Source organism: Bos javanicus, chromosome 20 (assembly GCF_032452875.1).
Source record: "Bos javanicus breed banteng chromosome 20, ARS-OSU_banteng_1.0, whole genome shotgun sequence".
Classification (NCBI taxonomy): Eukaryota; Metazoa; Chordata; class Mammalia; order Artiodactyla; family Bovidae; genus Bos; species Bos javanicus.
Window position 1 is genome coordinate 4,060,748 of NC_083887.1, and position 21,192 is coordinate 4,081,939.

The 21,192-nt window shown below is 47.5% G+C and overlaps 1 protein-coding gene across 1 annotated transcript in view; it reads right to left on the reverse strand.

Annotated features, from left to right (window-relative positions):
* SH3PXD2B (SH3 and PX domains 2B) overlaps positions 1–21,192 on the reverse strand; it is a 122,756-nt gene that overhangs the window by 58,817 nt on the left and 42,747 nt on the right. Inside the window, exons 3-4 of the mRNA XM_061393217.1 lie at positions 12,900–12,975; positions 5,957–6,033 (exon numbers count right to left, since the gene is read on the reverse strand). Coding sequence (XP_061249201.1) covers positions 5,957–6,033; positions 12,900–12,975 — 153 coding nt within the window. The remainder of the gene's footprint in view (positions 1–5,956; positions 6,034–12,899; positions 12,976–21,192) is intronic.

The following is a 21,192-nucleotide window of genomic DNA, read 5'->3' on the forward strand; positions in this document are numbered from 1 at the left end:
GGTGAGTTAATATCTGAAGGACCTTCATCAGGAATGAACACTTTAGCAAGTAATAGACTCTAATCACAAGTTCTCACTTCAGAAAAGGCAACTTTGGGGCTTCAGGTATATCCCCCTCTGACCAACACCACAGCCTCTATCCACTAGCATAACAGTTGTCAGAAACCATTTTCTTCACTGGCAAAATGAGGGATGGCCCTTGCGTGAACAGAACGTGCTGAGCCCAGCATTAAACACCCTTCGACATGGTGTCCTAGCTCTTGGATTCTGAATCCTCTGTGTTCGGCCTTTTCCTGAAGATTTTACTGTCACACCATGGTTAGGATTAGCTGATCCTGCCACTATGATATCATTGCATCTGTCTTGAGAAAACTTTCATGCAAAGTGGTGTCAGACAAGACAGCTGGTATTTCACCGAGTTTACAGAACAACTAGAGAAGCTGTTTAGGGAACTGCTTGATAACAAATGCTTGTGTGTGGGGCAGGATTTGGCTGAGTCTTGTTTTCATTGTGTCTTTTGATGAACAGAAGTTCTTAAACTTCATGTAGTCCGATAAATCAATCTTTTTATGCTTGGAACTTTTTGTGTCTTTAGAAGTCCCTCAATACCTTGAGATTATGAGGAATTTTCCTATTTTTATTTTCTAAAATCTTTTATAATTGCCTCGTACATTTAAGTCTTTAATGTACTTGGAAATGATTATATGTGTAGTGTGCTGCTGCTGCTGCTAAGTCGCTTCAGTCGTGTCCGACTCTGTGAGACCCCATAGACGGCAGCCCACCAGGCTCCCCCGTCCCTGGGATTCTCCAGGCAAGAACACTGGGTTGCCATTTCCTTCTCCAACGCATGAAAGTGAAAACTGACAGTGAAGTCGCTCAGTTGTGTCCGACTCCTAGCGACCCCATGGACTGCAGCCCACCAGGCTCCTCCGTCCATGGGATTTTCCAGGCAAGAGTACTGGAGTGGGGTGCCATCGCCTAGGCAGGAGTTATCCTGTTTGTTTTTTCCCAATACGGACATCCATTTACTGAGGAATCCTGCCTTTCCTCAAAGATCTACAAAGCTGCTTTTGTTAGTATCAAAGTGTCCAAATACACATGGATCTGTTTTGGGTTCTCTGTTCTGTTGCAATGGTTAGTCTATCCTTGTGCTGACAGCATATTGTGTTAATCACCGAAACTTTATAATAGGTCTAAGGGAGCAGCAAGTTACTTCCTAGCTGGTAGGTAGTTTTAGGGACATCTACAGCCCTCTTCTATCTTCATCTATTGGAAACTGCCCAATTTCTACCAAAATAATGCTAAGACAGAGATAGATCAAATTGGCTTAAGTCAGCTCACAACGATGTCAATAACAGAGCCCAAATGTTACATAAAGGTCTATGCAGTCTCTAAAAGACTCCACAGGCCTTGAGATAAAAGGCATAAGGTTTCATCTCCTTCCAGGAGGGCAGTGTCCCTAAGCCAAGTTCAGGGAATCTGGCCAACCAAACCCCCCAAATATCTGCTCTGCTTCTTATGCTGCATTAATAGCTGGGGTGGTAACTTCTACATGACTCATATAACATAAGCAGTTTCTCTCCTATGGTTAATCCAGGTCAATTCATGATCTCTGGACTGCTCCAAGCAGAGCAGATGCAGGCAGCTGCCGCTGTCCCTTACTTCTCCTGCATTTTATACTTCCTCTTTCAAATAAAATGTCCAGGGGTTCAGGGAACCCCGGGTGTGAGAAGAAGGTGTGACTCTGGAGAGAAATTGGGTGGGCTGGGGAAGAAGCAGGAGAATGCATATGGGCTGAGAGATAACACTTTCTGGGAAGGTACCAGGTAGAACTTGCCAGTTGGCTAAGATGACTCCAGAGTACGAAGTTTCTGCCAGCAGGGCCTGGACAAAGGAATTTCAGGCTCTAGACATTTGAAAAAGGACAAAGAGAAGAAGATCTGAATCTTCCTCTGAGATCTGGGAGGCAGAAGCGGTTTCTTTGTGCCTGAGAGACTGGCCCTGCCCCTCATCCCCATCCCTTTTAAAGGCATCCTTAGGAGAGGGAAAAGTCTACTTCTATGAAACTTGTGCTTGACTCTTTGGGCCTCTTAAGTTTGTACTTTCTCGTTGTTGTTGTTTAGTTGCTCAGTCGTGTCCAGCTCTTTGTCACCCCATGGACTGCAGCACGCCAGGCCTCCCTGTCCATCACCAACTCCCGGAGTTTACCCAAACTCGCATCCATTAGGTTGGTGATGCCATTCAGCTGTCTCATCCTCTGTCGTCCCCTTCTCCTCCTGCCCTCAATCGTTCCCAGTATCAGGGTCTTTTCCAATGAGTCAGCTTTTCGCATCAGGTGGCCAAGTACTTTCTTAGAGAGGCAGTAAGTGGTATGTGAGTGCTGAGTCCTAAAAGGCTCGGGTTTAATTCTCAAAGCCTCCAACACTGTTACTACAAGTAACTTGACTAGGTCTCCATTTTCATCAACACAAAGGGAAAAAGAAAACCTCCTCCTCAAAGTTACTGGAGGGACGAAACAAGGTCATGTCTGATAAAGAGCAGAGGCCCAATCAGAAGTAATGTTCTGCCCTTGCGTGACATCTCCTGCCAAGAGAGGGGGCATCTGTCCCCACACTGTCCCCCTTCAAATTTTTCAATAGACTTACTGAAGTAAAATTTATGCACCATAAAATTCACCCATTATAAGTGTACAATTCAATGATTCAAATTCAAATTACAGAGTTGGGCAATCATCACCACACTCTAGTTTTAGAACTTTTCCATCACCTCAAAAATTTCCCCAACCTCATCTGCAGTCAATCTCCATTTTCACCGCCCCAAGGCCCAGGAAACCACTGACCTGCTTTCTCTAAATTTGCCTTTTCTGCACATTTCATGTAAATGGAATCATACAATATGTAGCCTTTTGCATTTGGCTTCTTTTGCATAGCATCATGTTTCTGAGAGTCATTCATTTTGCAGCACTGATCAGCATTGCTCTGTTGAATAATATTCCATTGAATGCCTATTGAACATTTTCTTTATCTATTCCCCAGATGATAGACATACGGATTGCTTCCACTTTGGGGCTATTATGAATTAATGCTGTGATGAACAACTGCATCCAAGTGTCTGTGTGGACAGAAGTGTTCACTTCTTGAGAGTATACACCTGAGACTAGCTGGGTGGTCAATTTTACTTTGGAAGAAACTGCCGAAACTGGTTTCCAAAGTAGATTCCCTCATATGTCCCCGGCCATCGGCGGTTGAAACCGCGTGCTTCCAATGCGGGGGGTGCGGGTTTGATCCCCGGCTGGGGAACTGAGATCCCACTCGCCACGTGATGCGGCCACTCACCTAGCAGAATGAGGAGCCCATTGCTCCACATCCTCCCCAGCTCTTGGTCTTGTGTGCCTTGTCAGTTACAGGCATTTGGGGTGCTGTGTTGGCATCTTATGATGATTTTATTTCATGTTGCCCTAATGACTCATGATGTTGAACAATTTTCATGTGCTTAATAAGCATTGTATGTCTCCATGGATGAAATTTCTATTCAATCTTTTGTCTATTGTTAAACTGGCTGTGTTTTAAAAAAAAAACAACTATTTACTTATTTATATATGTATTTATTTAATTTTTTTGATCATGCTGCATGGCATGAGGAGTCTTAGTTCCCTGATCAGGGATTGAACCTGTGTCCCCTGCAGTGGAAGCTTGGAGTCCCAACCACTGGACCACCAGGGAAGCCTTAGCCTGGTTGTCTTTTTATTTCGAGGTTGTAAGCGCTCTTTATATAGTCGTAACACAAGTCCCTTCTCAGACAGGATTTACAGATATTTTCTCCCATCTGTGGCATGTCTCTCCCTTTCCTTCATGGCATCTTTCGAAGCACAGAAATGTGTAAGTTTAATGAGGTCCAGTGCATCACTTCTTTTGGTGCTGTATTTATGAACTCCTTGCCTAAACCAAGGTCATGAAGATTCTCTTCTATGCTTTCTTCTAGAAATTTTATAGTTTTAGCTTTTATATCTAGGTCTATGATCCATTTTGACTTGAGCTTGAGCTTTTGACTTGATTTTTTAATCATGTGTGTGAGGTCAGGGTCCAATTTAATTAAAAAATTTTTTTTTGCCTACGAATATTGCATGATCCCATCATTTGTTAAAAGACTACACGACCCTTGCCCATTGAATTTCTTGGTATTTGTGTTGAAAATTGACTGAGTATAAACCTAAAGAGTTTATTTGCAGACTCAATTCTCTTCCCCGGGTCCATGTGCCTTTCCTTATGCCAGTGTCACCATCTTGATTCCTGTGGCTTCATAAGAAGTTTGGAAAATGGGTAGCACAATTTCGTTCTTTTTCTTTTTTTGCAAAATTGTTTTGGCTATTCTGAGCCCTTTGTACTTCCCCATATACTTTTGGATCAGCTTGTTCCTTTCTACAAAAAAGCCTACTACGACTTTGGCAGAGTTTATACTGACTCTGTAGATCAACTGGGGGAGAACTGCCATTTAACACTATCGAGTCTTCCAATCCATGAGTATGGAATATCTCTCCACTAATTTAGTTTCTTTAATTTCTCTCAACAATGTTTTGCAGTTACAGTGTATAAACTTGGTATTTCTTTTATTAAATTTATTCCTAATTACTTCATTCTTTTTGATGTTATTGTAAGTGGAATTATTTTCTTAATTTCATTTTTGGGATTTTCACTTCTAGTATATAGAAATACAATTGATTTTTTAAATATTTGTCTTGTAGCCTATAATCTTACTAAGTTCATTTATTAGTTTCTGCAGGGTTTTTTTTGTGGATCGCTTATGATTTTCTATGAGAACTTCCCTGGTGGCTCAGACAGTAAAGCATCTGCCTACAATGTGGGAGACCCGGGTTCAATCCCTGGGTTGGGAAGATCTCCTGGAGAAGGAAATGGCAACCCACTCCCAGTATTTTTGCCTGGAAATCCCCTGGATGGAGGAGCCTGGTAGGCTCCAGTCCATGGGGTTGCAAAGAGTCGGACACGACCGAGCAACTTCATTTCACTTATGATTTTCTAGAGTAGAATCATGTCATCTGTGAATCAAGGCAGTTTTACTTCTTTCTTCCTTTCATTTGGCCATGCCACACAGATGTGGGATCCTAGGTTCCTGATCAGGGATTGAGCCTCAGCATTGGAAGGACGGACTTCCTACCACTGGACTGCCAGGGAAATCCCTACTTCTTCCTTTCTAATCTGTATTCCCTGTATTTCTTTTTCTTGCCTGCTTACGCCAGCCACAATCTTCTGGAAAACACAGAACAGAGGTGGAGAGCGCAATCATACTTGCTTTGCTCCTGAGCTTCGGGGGAGAAAGTGGTCACTGCTCCATTGTTAAGGCAGTTTTTGCTGTTCCCACCCTTCTCCAATCAAACTGCTAGTTGAGTCAGAGAAACAAATACTAAAAATTAGGGAAGCTAAATAAAAGAAAAATAGGCTTCTTTCACAACCACAACCTCAAATCAAATGAAATAAAAGCAAGAGGCAGACAGGCTCCATGTGGTTGAGAACATTCAAGGGACTGGAAGCCAGCTGCACTGTGCAACAACAGGAGCTGGCTGAATAGCTTCTAGAACATTCACGCACAATGGAATACTATGAAGCCACGAAAAGCAGGTTCAAGGAGATTTTTTAATAGCACAGGAAATCCTTATAATGCAAAAGAAGAGAAAGAGCGACAAAAATAACATGTCGGATGGTCTCAACGTCATAACGAAAGGCACACAAAAAGAAAGGAAATATGTAAACACCTTCACGATTGTCGCCTTTGAGGTGAAGGATCATGGGTGATTGGTTTTTCTAATTTCTTTACATTTCTTTCACCTGTACAGATCTTTCACAATGGGCATCCTTCAGTCAGAAAAAGAGAAGGGGAAAAACAAAAAACTATCCAAGGAGAAGACGAGAAACAGGGAAGTACTGGAATTTCTCAGACTTACCTTACAGTATTCGTCTATTGGGATCAGGCGCTTGACGGCCACGTCCCGAATGTGGCTTCGTCGGAAGAGAATTTTGCCTGCGGAGGACAAGAGTGCGTACAGTGTTGAGAGGCAGCGGTGACAAGCTCTCAGCGGCTTGGGAGGATGAGGACGTGCCTGCCTCTGGCATGCTTGTGTGCGCGTGCTCAGTCATGCCTGGCTCTTTGGGGCCCCATGGACTGTAGCCTGTCAGGCTCCTCTGTCCATGGATTTTCTAGGCAAGAATACTGCAGTGGGTTGCCATTTCCTACTCCAGGGGATCTTCCCGACCTAGGGCTTGAACACTTGTCTCTTGGGTCTCCTGCACTGGGCAGGTAGATTCTTTACCACTGCACCATCTGGGAAGTGGTCCCTAAATTCCTGGCTGCCATCAAAACCCACTGCTGCTCATCCACAGGGTTTGGATGACCCCATGCCTGGTCCCCCAAAACCTTGTTCACAGCTCTAGTACAAGAGTCTGATGAAGTCGGACTTAGTGGTTAAGTTTTGGTGAGATAAGGGAGACTGGAAGCAAGGAAGACCTGATGCTCAGAGGCCCCCTGTCTAAATATAACATTCTCAGACCTGTGAGCGGTTCAGTGAACACTCAGCTGTGCCCTCAGCCAACAGCTCAGCCTCCTTCCCTCCTCTTCCTGTGTATATTTCCTGCCCTCACCTGACGTGTCCCCGGTGTGCTCTGCTCTCTCGTAGTTCTGCGCCTTTCCCTCTTCCTGGAATACCTTCCCCATCCAACCTCACCACTATCCCTGCTGGGAAACTCTTACCCACTTCAAATGGGTTATGAGTTCCTGTGGCTTTCGGAACAGACTTGTGGTTGCCACGGGATGGGGGTGGATTGGGAGTCTGGGATTAGCAGAGCAAACTAGTACATAAAGGATGGATAAACAACAAGGTCCTACTGTATAGCACAGGGAGCTACAGCCAATATCCTATGATAAACTGTAATGGAAAAGAATATGAGAAAACGTATATATGTGTAACTGAGTCACTCTCTGTAGAAATTAACACTCTACCTGCCAAGACGACAAATCCCTCCCATCCCTTCCCTAGTCGGTGTGTAGCAGAGGCTCCATGCCTCCCCCCACCAAACACTAAGAGATGGTCCACTCACTACTTGCTTGGCGACACCTGAGTGCTGGGGTGTGATACCAGAGCCTCCAGTGTGACGTAGAGGCAGAGGATGTGGGTCATGGGCAAAGCTAAGTATGTAAATGGTGCCACCAAGGGTCTTGGGAAATATCCAAGAGGCTGAAATGTTACAGGTGAGGTTTGTTTCAAGCACATCAGTGGGTTCCCTCTGATTTGCCACTTCTCACGGGGAGATGGTGGCAAGGTTCACGCACTGAAGATCCAGACAGTGTGGCCATACCACACAGACAGGGGGCAGGCAAAATCAGAAATAAGACAGCAAGGAGGGGGAGACGGGGACAAGCCCCCACGCCATGCTTACGCAGGGCGACCAGGGGGTCTCCAGGGCTCAAAGAGGACAGCACGGGCAGGCCACAGCCCTCCAGACAGCAGAGCGCGGAGACCTACTGAGAACTTCACCTACTTCTGGTCCGAGGAGGCAGGTCATGGAGACAAATTTGGGGCACGAAGCTGGCAGGGGGAGGAGAGATGGCACTGGAGGGACTGCTGTCTGCCTGGGTCACGCTTGGGTGAGCAGGGACAAGACGGCAGGAAAGGTCCATAAAGAATTTCATCATAGGACAGAATCGGAAGGGATAACGGAAAACAGCCTCTTGACTTTTGAAGATTTGCAATCTAAGGTGCTCAGGAGATGTGCACCCAAAGAGGCCATATGCTTAATGTCACATGTAAAATAGTCGGACAGCTTGCTCTTGGGCAAAAGGGCACAATTAGGAAATTAGGTAGATATGATAGACCTAATAGTCATCCTTTCTTTGTTCATTTCCATCAATTAAAAATAACCCACAAGGAGATGAAACATGTATTTCTTAATAACGAAGATCTCCTTTCTTTATAGTGGTGATGGGCTTAATTCTGATGAATCAGTCAAATTTCTGATATACCACGCCTGTTAGAAGAGAGAAAAAATCTAGAGGAAAATGCATCACGGTTCAAAGTGCTTGTCTCTGAGGGTGGAAGACAAAGCTTTCTTGTGTTCTTCTTTATACTTTCCCCAAAGTCCCTACCCTAAACATTGATTACTTGTGCTATCAAAAACATTCATGTCATTTAAAACAAAGAAAGGAAATTACGCAGGAAGTGAGAAGGGGTTTACAACCTGGTCTCCGTAGAACTGATGGCATTCCCTCATTTACTCCCGAGGCGCAGGCTCTGCGTGAGCCCCATGTGTGCAGGGTGCTGGGGGCCTGCCTTTTCTACACTTGACAGTCGATGTTTCCCAGTAGGGGAACAGGGCCCCTGCCCTGCAGGAGGCTTGCATCCTTGGCCTCCAATCCAGAGAAGGCCGCTGGCCTTCCTGTTTCCATACCAGCCCTAGTCACTGTGATAATCAAATCACCACTCTCACGGGTGGGACCACCTGAAGATCACAAACTCTAGGAGAGTCCTAAGCCTTTAAAAAAAAAAGAGAGAAATCCCACAGGGCAAACGCTTCCTGCCTCTAATCCATTTCTCAAAATGGGAGGAGTCCCTATCAAAAACATTTTGCTCTCCGTTTAGTATAATTTCCCCTTCTATAAAATCAGAGGAAGTGGGCAGAGTGGGGTGTACAGGCTTGGCTGAGAAGGCTGCGACTTACAGCGGCCGTGGTGCTAGCCCTGGCCGGCGGGAACAGCACAGGCCGCCTCGGAGCCACCACCACCCAAGAGAATCTGCCTGAGGCCTGTCCTGCAGAGGCTGGGAGAGGACAGAGAACTCAGGCGCCTTCGTGTCTCCTGGGGTGTGACACAGCAGTGTCTCTCCTTTCCCTGTGTGGCCTCAGTGGGACCAGTCTCTGGGCTCATGTCAGGGCCCCTGCACAACACAGGAGGCAGGAAGCCCCATGGCAGGATTAGCATGTGCCGGGGAGACGCACAGAGGCTCTGGGGTGACGAGCAAGGCCCCCCCGGGCCAATCCCAGGGGGTCCTCTTCCTTCCTGCGCTGCCTTGGAAAATGCATTTACCTGCTGGAGCCTCAGTCTCTTCATCTGCAAAAAGGGAGAACCGCCCCCATGTCTTAGTAATCTCCAAGACACATGGGCACTGGGCTTGGCCCTTGCTAGGTGCTTAAAAAAGGGTAATTACTTGAAAAAAAAAAAAAAGTTACAGGGCACTGCCTGACTCCCCGCTAGGAAGGGCACATGTCTTTTCTTCAACTCCCAGCTTGGTTTCTTAAGACCTGTCACCGACAGGCTCCCTTATCATTTACCCCCAGCAGAGCTGGAGTGCCGCTCAGGCTTGGGGGCAGAACTGCGTGGCCAGCACCCCCTTGGCTGGTGCCTCTGGGCAAAAGGCTGGGAGGGCCACACCCGCAGCCCGCGCCTGTGTCCAGGTGTTTCTGTGCGAGTTGTGGGGAAGGAAGGCAAGCGAGCCTGCACCCAGCCCTCCCAGGCAGGCCAGCCTTGCTGGAATGGAAAGGGTCCTCAGAGAAGAGAAGAGCCTTTGGTGGGAACGAGCAAGCTTTTGTTTTCCACAGTGGAGAAAGGCCAAACTGTAATTCTTATTTTTCAAGCCACATCCTCTGCCAAGTTGGCTTTCCCCAGCTCTTGCTGGGATGGAAAATTGCACAGGCCTGTTCTCCCCTCCCCTCCCCCGCCTTTGTGCTAACAAGAAACTTGCTTTTGTTCTGCTGACGCGGCAGTCTTGGCAGAAAACTGACCCCTCGGAGTGGGGGACGTTTCTCCCACCCGTCCCTGCCCTTGGCCTTGGCCTAGAGGAAAAGCTAAGAGGTGGGTTGGTAAAGGATGCTCCAGGGGTCCTGGGGCCCAGCAGGACCTCTCCAAGCTGCAAGTGGGTCTCCTGAGCAGGGACAATGGAGCCGAGTCCCTGAGAACGGCATCTCCATGCACTCGTGGGTGGATAAGGATTACGTAACCACGAAAGCTTTCAGGGGCTGGGGAGAGGGTCGGCTCAAGTTCTTCCCTGTTCGGGGAAGTTTTTCCAGAGCTGGTTTTGCCTTTCATCCAGCAGAGTTCTAACTCACGGCTTTCCTTTCCTGTCTTGAAGAAAAATATACATTCAGAGCCCATTTCAACTTGAATATCCAGATGGATCACTTAAGCAGGATTCCATGATACAAAATACCCTGAAATTCCAAAAGAATGTCCCCGGACTCTGTTTCTGCCTTTACTGAGAACCTTCTATGTGCCAGGGAGAGAAGCTTATGAAGCAGGGGTCACTGTTCCATTTTACAGATGAGGAAACTGGGGCTCAGTGGTGGGAGATGTTGTCTGCTTGAGGTCACAGGACTTGGTCCACTGGACTCCAAAGCACACGCTTTGGGTGCTGAGATTTGACTCCTGCAGCTGGCACACTGGGTTATCTCCAATAGAGGAAAATTCCAGTGTTCTTTCCCCATGGAAGAACTAAAAACATTAATTTTTTTAGGTAAACGATGCTCCCAGTAAATGGGGGCCTGGCAAATACATCTGCTGCTGCTGCTAAGTCGCTTCAGTCGTGTCCGACTCTTTGCGACCCCATAGACGGCAGCTCACCAGGCTCCCCCGTCCCTGGGATTCTCCAGGCAAGAACACTGGAGTGGGTTGCCATTTCCGTCTCCAATGCATGAAAGTGAAAAGTGAAAGTGAAGTCGCTCAGTGGTGTCCGACTCTTAGCGACGCCATGGGCTGCAGCCTACCAGGCTCCTCCACCCATTGGATTTTCCAAGCAAGAGTACTGGAGTGGGTTGCCATCGCCTTCTCTGAGCAAATACATCTACCCTGTCTCTAAACTCACTCAACAATGACAATATTTGAAAGAACACAATGATATGCTGATAGCAGGATCTTGGAATGGGAGAGGGGAGAACGAGCTCCTGGGTGACTCAGAGTCTCCCCATCTTGGTGCTTGCCCCCCTGTCCCCTCAAAATGAAAAAGACTGAAGGGCCAGGAAAGTGAAGTCACTCAGTCGTGTTCGACTCTTTGCAACCCCAGGGACTGTAGCCTACCAGGCTCCTCTGTCCATGGGATTTTCCAGGCAAGAGTACTGGAGTGGGGTGCCATTTCCTTCTCCAGCAGATCTTCCTGACCCAGGGATTGAACCTGGGTCTCCCTCGTTGTAGGCAGACGCTTTACCATCTGAGCCGTCAGGGAAGTCTAAGGGCCAGTCTAGCTCCAAATATTTGTGATTTAGGTTGATTGTCAATCTGCTGATCATCTGTACAGAAAGGTAGTAGTAAGTGCTTACTTGTTGCTAGCTACACACCAGGCACTTACCTAATCCTCAGAACAACTTCATCATTTATGTACCGTTATGATCTCCAATGTGCAAGTGTAGAAATCAAACTCTGTGCGCTCACATAACTTACCCAAGAGAACAGACTGGATGATTAGGGACACTGGGGTTTGAGCCTGCGGTGTGTGACTTTCAGGCATAAATTTTAGAGCCTGCCACACCTGTGTCTGAATCCCAGCTCTGCCATTTGTGCAAGAGATCATAATTTCTCTCAGTCTTCATTTCCTCATCTGTGAAATGGGCATAGTAATGTCTGCCCTGCCGGGTTGTTCTAAGGACTAAATGAGCTAACGAAAGCACCTGGCCCAGTGACTGGCCCACAGCAGATATCTAATGGTAGCTATTATTATTGGAAGCTATAACACTGGTTTGGGTAGCTCATTTTTTTGAGTTGAAGCCCTGATGCTATTTCTTGGGTAAAAAAATTTTGGGGGGGATGTACTGAGAGCAGGAATGAGCGATGGCTGCATTGAGCCTGGCCCTTAAAAGGTGCTTGGTGGCTGTGGTAGGCGGGCAGGCAGGCAGAATTTCTTAAATGGCTCCCGAAGATATCTCTTCTCAATCTCAGCACCTGTCAACAGAGTGGGAGCTCCCGCCTGGGATCATGTTACATGATATGCCTCAGTTCATTTCAAGCGAAGGAGATTATCCTGGATTAGCCAAGTGGGTACAAGATAATCCCATGAGGCTTTAAACGCAGACAACGTTCCCCATTGGAGGCAGGCGGGGGAAGTCAGAGCGATTCCGAGCCCAGGAGAGATTCCATGCCCTGTTGCCAGCCTGAAGGTGGATGAGGAATACAGGCAGCCTCTGGAAGCTGAGTTCGCAGCGCACAGCCAGGAAGGAAACAGGCATCTAGGTTCTAGAGCTGCAAGGAACCGAGTTCTGCCAACAACCTAGATGAGGTTGGGAGGGATTCTTCCCTAAATCCTCCAGGTAACTGTCCAGCCCAGGCAAGACCCTGACTTTGGTCTTCTAAAATGCTAAACAGAGAAGCAGGCTGAGCCTGCCTGGACTTCAGACCAGCAGAGCTGTGAGATAATAAACGGGTGTTATTTTAAGCTGCTAAATGGGTAGTAATTTGTTATGCACAACAGAAAACAAATATTTTAACAGAAGCTGTTAAAATAGGTGCCACTCACTACACAGACCACATGAGCTCGAATTATTCCTTTTATTTTGTTATTAATTTATTTTGGAAGGCCTTGCCACGTGGCACGTGGAATCTTAGTTCCCCAACCAGGGATTGAACCCGTGCCTCCTGCGGTGGAAGCATAGAGTCTTAAACATTGGGCGGCCAGGGAAGTCCCTACTCCCAGAGATGGGAGAAACTGAGGATCCCAGAGGCGAAGTGTCTTGCCTAAGGTCACGCAGCTAGTAAATGGCGTAGCATCTAACTCCAAAACCCGTATTCTTAAGCACTGAGTTCTACAAAAGACTGAGGTCTGGTCACCGGGACAATGGACAGGGACAAAGAGGGGAGCGATCCAAGAGCTGTATGAGAGCCTAGAGGCCCCATCTGAGAGCACGCGTCTCACTCACCGGGGAGAAAGGGAATGATCCGCTGTTTGGGGTCCTTCTGTCCTCCTTCCATGGGAAATTTGTCCAACATCTGCATCTAAATGGGAAGAATAACAAAATGAAAGCCTTTAAATGATAAAAGCGTCTCTGACAGTTTACAGGAATTACGTGAACTACGTGATTTGATAGAGAAAAGCTCACTTTGCTCAGTGTTCCAAAAACCCAAACTAGCGGAAGACAAAGTCAACCAGACCTAGGATCTCCATACAAACAATTCTCTAGATCCGCAACTGGCAGCCTGGTGCAGGCTCAGGGCTGGGAGAGACCAATCTCAGTTTTCCCGTGGGCTCTAGTCACAGGACCTGAAGCATGAACAACGCCCACTAGAGCCCCCCAAATTCCACGGATGGCAGGTCATCCTGTTTCCTAAGAATTGCCGGGTGGTGCTCAAACCACGGAGACTCAGTTAATCTGGTTAGGTCTCTACCTGTGAGGTCATGACACACTCCTGCCGCAGGAAAAATTGCCCTGGCTGGCTCAGCTCCGTTCCTAGCTCTGAGTCAGGCACATGGGGTGCAGCAATGAAGCAACTCAGAGTCTAGGGAGAGACTGAAAAGTAAACTGATCATTGACGGGTGGTGTAGGAAGCATCTTGAGAGGTAGTACAGACTGCTGTGGGCACAGAGGAAGAAGAGGGATGGAACACCCCAAACAAAAACCTTTCATGTCTTCTGATAACAGCAAATGCATCCCTGATATTTTAAGGAATTAATGTGAAGTATCTGATCGGATATACACAATCATCAGGATCTGTTATTTGTGATATCTTGCGCCTCATCCTTAGTTGACCATAATGGTACCCACTGCCAGCGTTGCTTTACAGATTAAAGCTGGGATGTGGTGGTCATTAATGCTGTCGCCAGATTTCTGGTTCTTCCTTTCAGCACGTGGTAGATTCCTACCTCCCCACCCCCCTGAAATAAGATGCGGCAAATTCAAGGTGAGCAGAAGGGACATGGCTCACTTCGGGGAGAAGAGCTAGGAGTGGTACTTTACCCATCCCTCTCCAGTTCTGCCTGCCATGTGACAACCATGCTCCATAGTGTGGCTTTTCTGTCAGCAAGGGACCTAGAGCGAGGGCCCAGGGCCCCCAGCAACCTCTGTGGACAATCTTTATTTCCCAAGCGAGAAGTAAACCGCGTGTACAGTGAGGCTGTCTGTCATAGCATCGTATCTTTTTTAAAAAAATTGGATGTAACTGCTTTATGATGTGCTAGTTTCTGTTGTACAATGAAGTGGATCAGCTCTAAGTACACATATAGCCCTTCCCACCCCTCTAGGTTCACAGATCGCCGAGTTGAGCTCCCTGTGCTGTGCAGCCGCTTCTCACCACCTGCTTCACATGTGGGCGTGTATATATGTTGGCACCACTCAGTTCGTCCCACCCTCCCCTCCCACCCGCGTGTCCACCTGTGTCTGCTGTATGCCTCATAGCAGACCATTTTAAGCCACTCTGATTAGTATGCAGGCCCAGGATTCAAGGAGAAGAAAAGGGAGTCCTGAACCTCCCACAGTGGTGGCCGAATGTGAGAAACCTGTCCATCATTTTGCCTCAAGGAGAAAGGCACCCTGGATCTTCAGATGTGTCCCTCTGGATGTGGAAAAAGGGAACTTTTGTGCACTGCTGGTGGGAATGTAAATTGGTACGGCCACTATGGAAAATGGTCTGGAGGTTCCTCAAGAAACTAAAAAAGAACTACCATATGACCTAGCAATTCCACTCCTGGGCATATATCTGAAAAGAATGGAGACGCTAATTTGAAAAGATACACGCACCCCAACATTCACAGCAGCACTACTTACAGTAACGAAGACAAGGAACAACCCAAGGGCCCGTCAAGAGATGACTGGATTAGGATGGCGTGGGGTGTGTGGGTGCATATATACACATATAACACACACAGACACAGTGGAATAGTATTCAGCCATAAAGAACGAAATTCTGCTATCTGCAGCAACATGGATGCACCCAGAGAATATTGTGCTTAGTGAAATAAGTCAGAGAAAGACAAATATTATATATTAACAATATCACTTGTGCTGCTGCTGCTGCTGCTAAGTCGCTTCAGTCGTGTCCGACTCTGTGCGACCCCATAGACGGCAGCCCACCAGGCTCCCCCGTTCCTGGGATTCTCCAGGCAAGAACACTGGAGTGGGTTGCCAGTTCCTTCTCCAACGCATGAAAGTGAAAAGTGAAAGTGAAGTCGCTCAGTCGTGTCTGACTCTTAGCGACCCCATGGACGGCAGCCCGCCAGGCTCCTCCGTCCACGGGATTTTCCAGGCAAGAGTACTGGAGTGGGGTGCCACTTGTATGTGGAACCTAAAAAATAATACAAATAAATGTATATGCAAAACAGAATCAGACTCAGAGACACAGAAAGCAAACTTGTAGTTACCAAGCGAGAAAGGCAAGGAGGGAGGGGCTAATTAGGGGTGCAGGATTAACAGACACCACTACTATATATAACGCAGATAAGCAACAAGAATATATGGTACAACACAGAGAATTACAGCCATTATCTTGTAAAACTATAGTGAAGTATAATCTACAAAAATCCTGAATCATATGTTGTACACCTAAAACTAACATAGCCCTGTGAATCATCTACATGGTGGTGGTTTAGGCGCTCAGCCGTGTCCAACTCTGCGACCCCATGGGCTGTAGCCCACCAGGCTCCTCTCCCCATGGGATTCTCCAGGCAGGAAAACTGGAATGGGTTGCCATTTCCTCCTCCAGGGGAATCTTCCCAATCCAGGGATCAAACCTGGGTCTTCTGCACTGCAGGCTGATTCTTTACCCACAGAGCTACTAGGGAAGTTGGTGAATCAACTATACTGTGATTAAAAAAAAGATGCGTGCCTCTGATAGCATGAAAGCAGCTTTGAATAGCCTGGGAAAAATAAGCACAGCTATGGTGCAGGGGGACGGAGGAGAGGCCTGAAGTGGGAGAGCAGAGAAACATGTATACATGCCAAGCCCAGTTAGATTCTTCGGACACATCCTCTCACAAAACCTGCAGAATACCCCTTCAAGAGACGGACATTATCATGTAGGGAACTGAAGTCCAGAGTGAAGAAATCCCCCATGGGCCTGCAGCCAGCAAGGGGCAGGGACACAGACAGAAGCCCATGGCTTTTCTGCCATTTTATCACCTGCCTCTGAGATGCTACAGTGGTAATTAAAAAGGATTGGTCCCCAGTATTCAGGAAACAGGGTCATTTAAGAGCACCTTGCCTCCTTAGTACTGTTCAGTGTGACACCCCTGGGTAGGGGGTGGGTCACCCTCAGCTTGGCTGACAACCCTGAAGGGCTGCCCATGAGGCTGTGGTTTTATTTGTGATTGCCAACTGGCCCTTACTCTGTGCTATGCTGTGCAGTGATGGGGAACTGTGGCTTACCAGCATCTGGAAAGGACTTGCTGGAAAGGCAGGCTTCCCTTTTTAATCCAAGAGTTTTTCAATGCTGACACATAGTAGGCATGCAATAAAAATTGGCTAAGCCAATGAATGCACGTAAATGAAGTCTGGAAATACGGGCAGCTTATTTGCGAAGATATTTGCAATGCACCCCTGATTAATAATATTCAATTTACTAATGCATGAGTGTGTGCACTAAGTCACTTCAGTCGTGTCCGACTCTTTGTGACCCTGTGGACCGCAGCCCGCCAGGCTCCTCTGTCCCTGGGATTCTCCAGGCAGGAAAACTGGAGTGGGTTGCCATGCCCTTCTCTAGGGGATCTTTCTGACCCAGGGATGAAACCTGCATTTCCTGTGACTCCTGCATTGTAGGAGGATTCTTTACCACTGAGCCACTGCATTACTAATAATAAATAATAATTAGTAATGGTTTTAGAAAAGGCAGAGGAACCAGAGATCAAATTGCCAACATCTGCTGGATCATGGAAAAAGCAAGAGACTTCCAGAAAAACATCTATTTCTGTTTTATTGACTATGACAAAGCCTTTGACTGTGTGGATCACAATAAACTGTGGAGAATTCTGAGAGATAGGAATCCCAGACCACCTGACCTGCCTCTTGAGAAACCTATATGCAGGTCAGGAAGCAACAGTTAGAAGTGGACATGGAACAACAGACTGGCTCCAAATAGGAAAAGGAGTACATCAAGGCTGTATATTTTCACCCTGCTTATTTAACTTCTATGCAGAGTACATCACGAGAAACGCTGGGCTGGAAGAAGCACAAGCTGGAATCAAGACTGCCGGGAGAAATATCAATAATCTCAGATATGCAGATGACACCATCCTTATGGCAGAAAGTGAAGAGGAACTAAAAAGCCTCTTGATGAAAGTGAAAGAGGAGAGTGAAAAAGTTGGCTTAAAGCTCAACATTCAGAAAACGAAGATCATGGCATCCGGTCCCATCACTTCATGGGAAATAGATGGGAAAAACAGCATCAGACTTTATTTTTGGGGGCTCCAAAATCACTGCGGATGGTGATTGCAGCCATGACATTAAAAGACGCTTACTCCTTGGAAGGAAAGTAGATAGCATATTAAAAAGCAGAGACATTACTTTGCCAACAAAGGTCTGTCTAGTCAAGGCTATGGTTTTTCCAGTGGTCATGTATGGATGTGATAGTTGGACTGTGAAGAAAGCTGAGCGCCGGAGAATTGATGCTTTTGAACTGTGGTGTTGGAGAAGACTCTTGAGAGCCTTGGACTGCAAGGAGATCCAACCAGTCCATTCTGAAGGAGATCAGCCCTGGGATTTCTTTGGAAGGAATGATACTAAAGCTGAAACTCCAGTACTTTGGCCACCTCATGTGAAAAGTTGACTCATTGGAAAAGACTGATGCTGGGAGTTATTGGGGGCAGGAGGAAAAGGGGACGACAGAGGATGAGATGGCTGGATGGCATCACTGACTCAATGGATGTGAGTCTGGGTGAACTCTGGGAGTTGGTGATGGACAGGGAGGCCTGGTGTGCTGCAGTCCATGGGGTTGCAAAGAGTCGGACACGACTGAGTGACCGAACTGAACTGAAATGAATGACTATGAATGTTGGTTTGACAGTTTACAGCTAACAAGCCTTCTCAGACACCTGGATTCATCTGTCCTTCAGAATAATTCTATGAAATCAGTGCACAACCCCCAAGTCACAGATGGAGAAGTTACAGAGCAGAAGGACACAGTGACCTGCCTGAGGTCACACAGCTAAGTGGAGGTACAGCCAGTTCAGATATCTTAGCCTAAATCCTCTTCTTTTCCCCTCAGACCACTCTCTTAGGCAGCTTCAGAGCGTCACATGAACATGAAAAATCAGCCAGGCTAAGTTTCATGTTCCATGCACAGGTGGAGTATGCTTTCTGTTTAAATGCAGAGTGATTAGTCAAGCTCAGCTGCAGAGTCTTTCTGGCACTGTTTAAGTTTTGTATTTACGCTATCCTTTTTTTCCTGGAGGAGGGCATGGCAGCTCACTCCAGCATCCTGCCCTGGAGAATCCTGTGTACAGAGGAGCCTGGTGGGCTGCAGACCCCAGGGGCGCACAGAGTCAGACCCAACGGAAGCGACTTAGCACGTACGCATCTTCTTTTCTTCCTCTCAATTTTACTTGTGAAGACAATGTTGGAATACAGGGGAACATTTTCTTAGAAGGTATGCCCTGGTAACCCATCAACCACACCCTGCCTGTGTGCACTCGTCGAGGCTTCTGCTGTGCTTCTGTCTGAGTGCGCACGCAGGCTCAGCGGCCCAACCCACTGCTGCGTTGCCCTGTGGTCTTCACCGCTCGGTCAGGAAGTTATTCATCCTCTGTCCTGACTTGCTTTTACCCACATAAGTGGAGCTCAAAGAGCTGAAGTGTCTCCCCAAGTGGTATTAATTTGAGGCAGGTATTATTAATTTGAAGCAGTAGTCTCGGGTTTAATGTTGCAAAGTCTAACCACAGACATTATCCCTGAGGACCAGACAGCCCCGGGGTTTAATCCTGATGTTTCTTCATGCCAGCTGTGTGTCCCTGGCCAGAGACCTAGCCCAGTGAGTCGGAGTCACCATTTGCAGACCGACGGATGCGGCCTGCTGGGCAGGGGGGTTTTGTAAATGATTCTGCATGTGAGCTGGACACGGGGGCGCACCAGGTGCCCAACAAGGAAGGCCCCTCCTTGCACTCTGCCCACAAAGAATGCTGTTCTGAGAATCATCTGGGAATAATTATCAGTATTTTATAAGACTGCATTTTGGGGTTAAGCATACATAACATGAAATTGATCATTTCAACTATTTTAAGTATACAATTAAGTGGCATTAAGTACATTGTTGTACAACCACTGCCACCCTCCATCTTCAGAGCCTCTTCATCATTCCACATTGAAGCTCTATGTCCATTAAACACGAACTCCGCATTCCTCTTCTCCAGACTGTGACAACCACCACTCTACTTTTTATCTCTGACTTTACATCTGACTATTCTAGGGACCATATGTAAATATCTGTCCTTTGTGTCTGGCTTATTTCACTTAGAATAATATCTTCAAGTTTCATCTATATTGTAGTATGCACTGTAATTTCCTTCCTTCTTAGGTCTGAATAATATTCCACCATGAGGCTGTGTTTTAAGGTTGGCCAAACTCTTCCCACTATCAAGGTCCCCACAGTGGCCAGAGCTGGGCTTTCTAGTAGAATTTTCTATGATGATAGAAATGTTCTACATCTGTGGTGTCCCTTACAGTAGTCATTGGCCTTGGATTGCTATTAAGCACTTGAAAGGGAGCTCCTGTATTGGAAGTGGAACCTTCACTGGATGGAGGAACTAACCTTTTAATTTTATTCAATTTTAATTAACTTAAATTTAAGTAGCCTCACATGACTAGTGGCTACTATATTGGATAGCACAGGGCTGGACTATAATACTCATTCTCCTCTTTTAGCCATATCTATCGGAGAAGGCAATGGCACCCCACTCCAGTACTCTTGCCTGGAAAATCCCATGGATGGAGGAGCCTGGTGGGCTGTAGTCTATGGCGTCGCTAAGAGTCAAACGTGACTGAGCGACTTCACTTTCACTTTTCACTTTCATGCACTGGAGAAGGAAATGGCAACCCACTCCAGTGTTCTTGCCTGGAGAATCCCAGGGACGGCAGAGCCTGGTGGGCTGCCGTCTATGGGGTCGCGCAGAGTCGGACACGACTGAAGCGACTTAGTAGCAGCAGTTTTATTTCTGGAGAAGGAAAGGCAACCCACTCCAGTTTTATTTCATTTTCTTTATTATCCCATCAGTGGTAACTGCAATCTGTATGACGGCTATTCGCCAGGAGAGGCGAGCAAAGCCTGGGAGCTATTTGGCTTTAGGTCTCAGTGTGTTGGGGTTCACAGGCCACAAGCTACTTCTAGCCAGGGAGCTGTCACACTTGGCCCCATAGGCTTTGAAGCAGACACAGGCAGCATCCAAGACCCTCTGTGGGGACCCCAGGCGGCCTGCGGCAGCAGGACCAGAGGCATGCCAGGCAAGTCCGACGGCAGACGGTGTCCTTGGAGACTGGACGTCCATGCCCCGCCCCTCAGAGAATGAAAGGAAGTGGTGCTGAGAGTGAGGAGGACTGGAAACCCCGGAGGAAAGTGAGTCAGTCTCGGGGGTGGGAAGGGAGAGGGAGCCACGTCAAGCAGCCACATCACAAGGGAACGGGAGAACACTCCATCAGCAGTTTTCAGGACGCAGCTTGTGGTGGAGGGAGAGGAGACGGGCTGTCCAAGGAAAACATCGTGGAGGCTGGCGTGGAGGTCCACACGTGGTTTGTGTTAGCGGCAGACTGGACTTGGAGGGGTGTACTACCGCACTGGGACAAAGGCCCCGTGTCCCAGGAGAGCCAGGGCAGGCAGTGTGCAAGGGCCCAGGTGACCGTCACGGGCAGCTGCAGGCTGGCAGGGAGCCATGTGGTTCTCGGGGCAGGACACGCTAAGACCCAAAGCAAATCAGCTCCCAGGCTCTGATCGCCTCTCCTTGCAAACAGCTGTCTCACTGCAGTTACCATCGACTACAGTTACCACAGATGGTGCGTTGCTGGTTGCCTCTGGGGATCCTGTCCCCTCGACGACCTTGCTTTGCTAAATGTCGGCATGTCCTGGTCTCCACTGGAGCCCGCTGTCCGTCCTGTCTGTCCCCAGCCCCACTTCTCTCCTTCTTACGGCCCCTTCTCAGTCAGGGCAGCATGTTCTCAGCCTGACTCCCTTACTGGGCGGCCCTCTGGCCCACCCCCTTCCCCATCACCTCCTCTCTGGTACATGGTAGGCCCTTGGGAT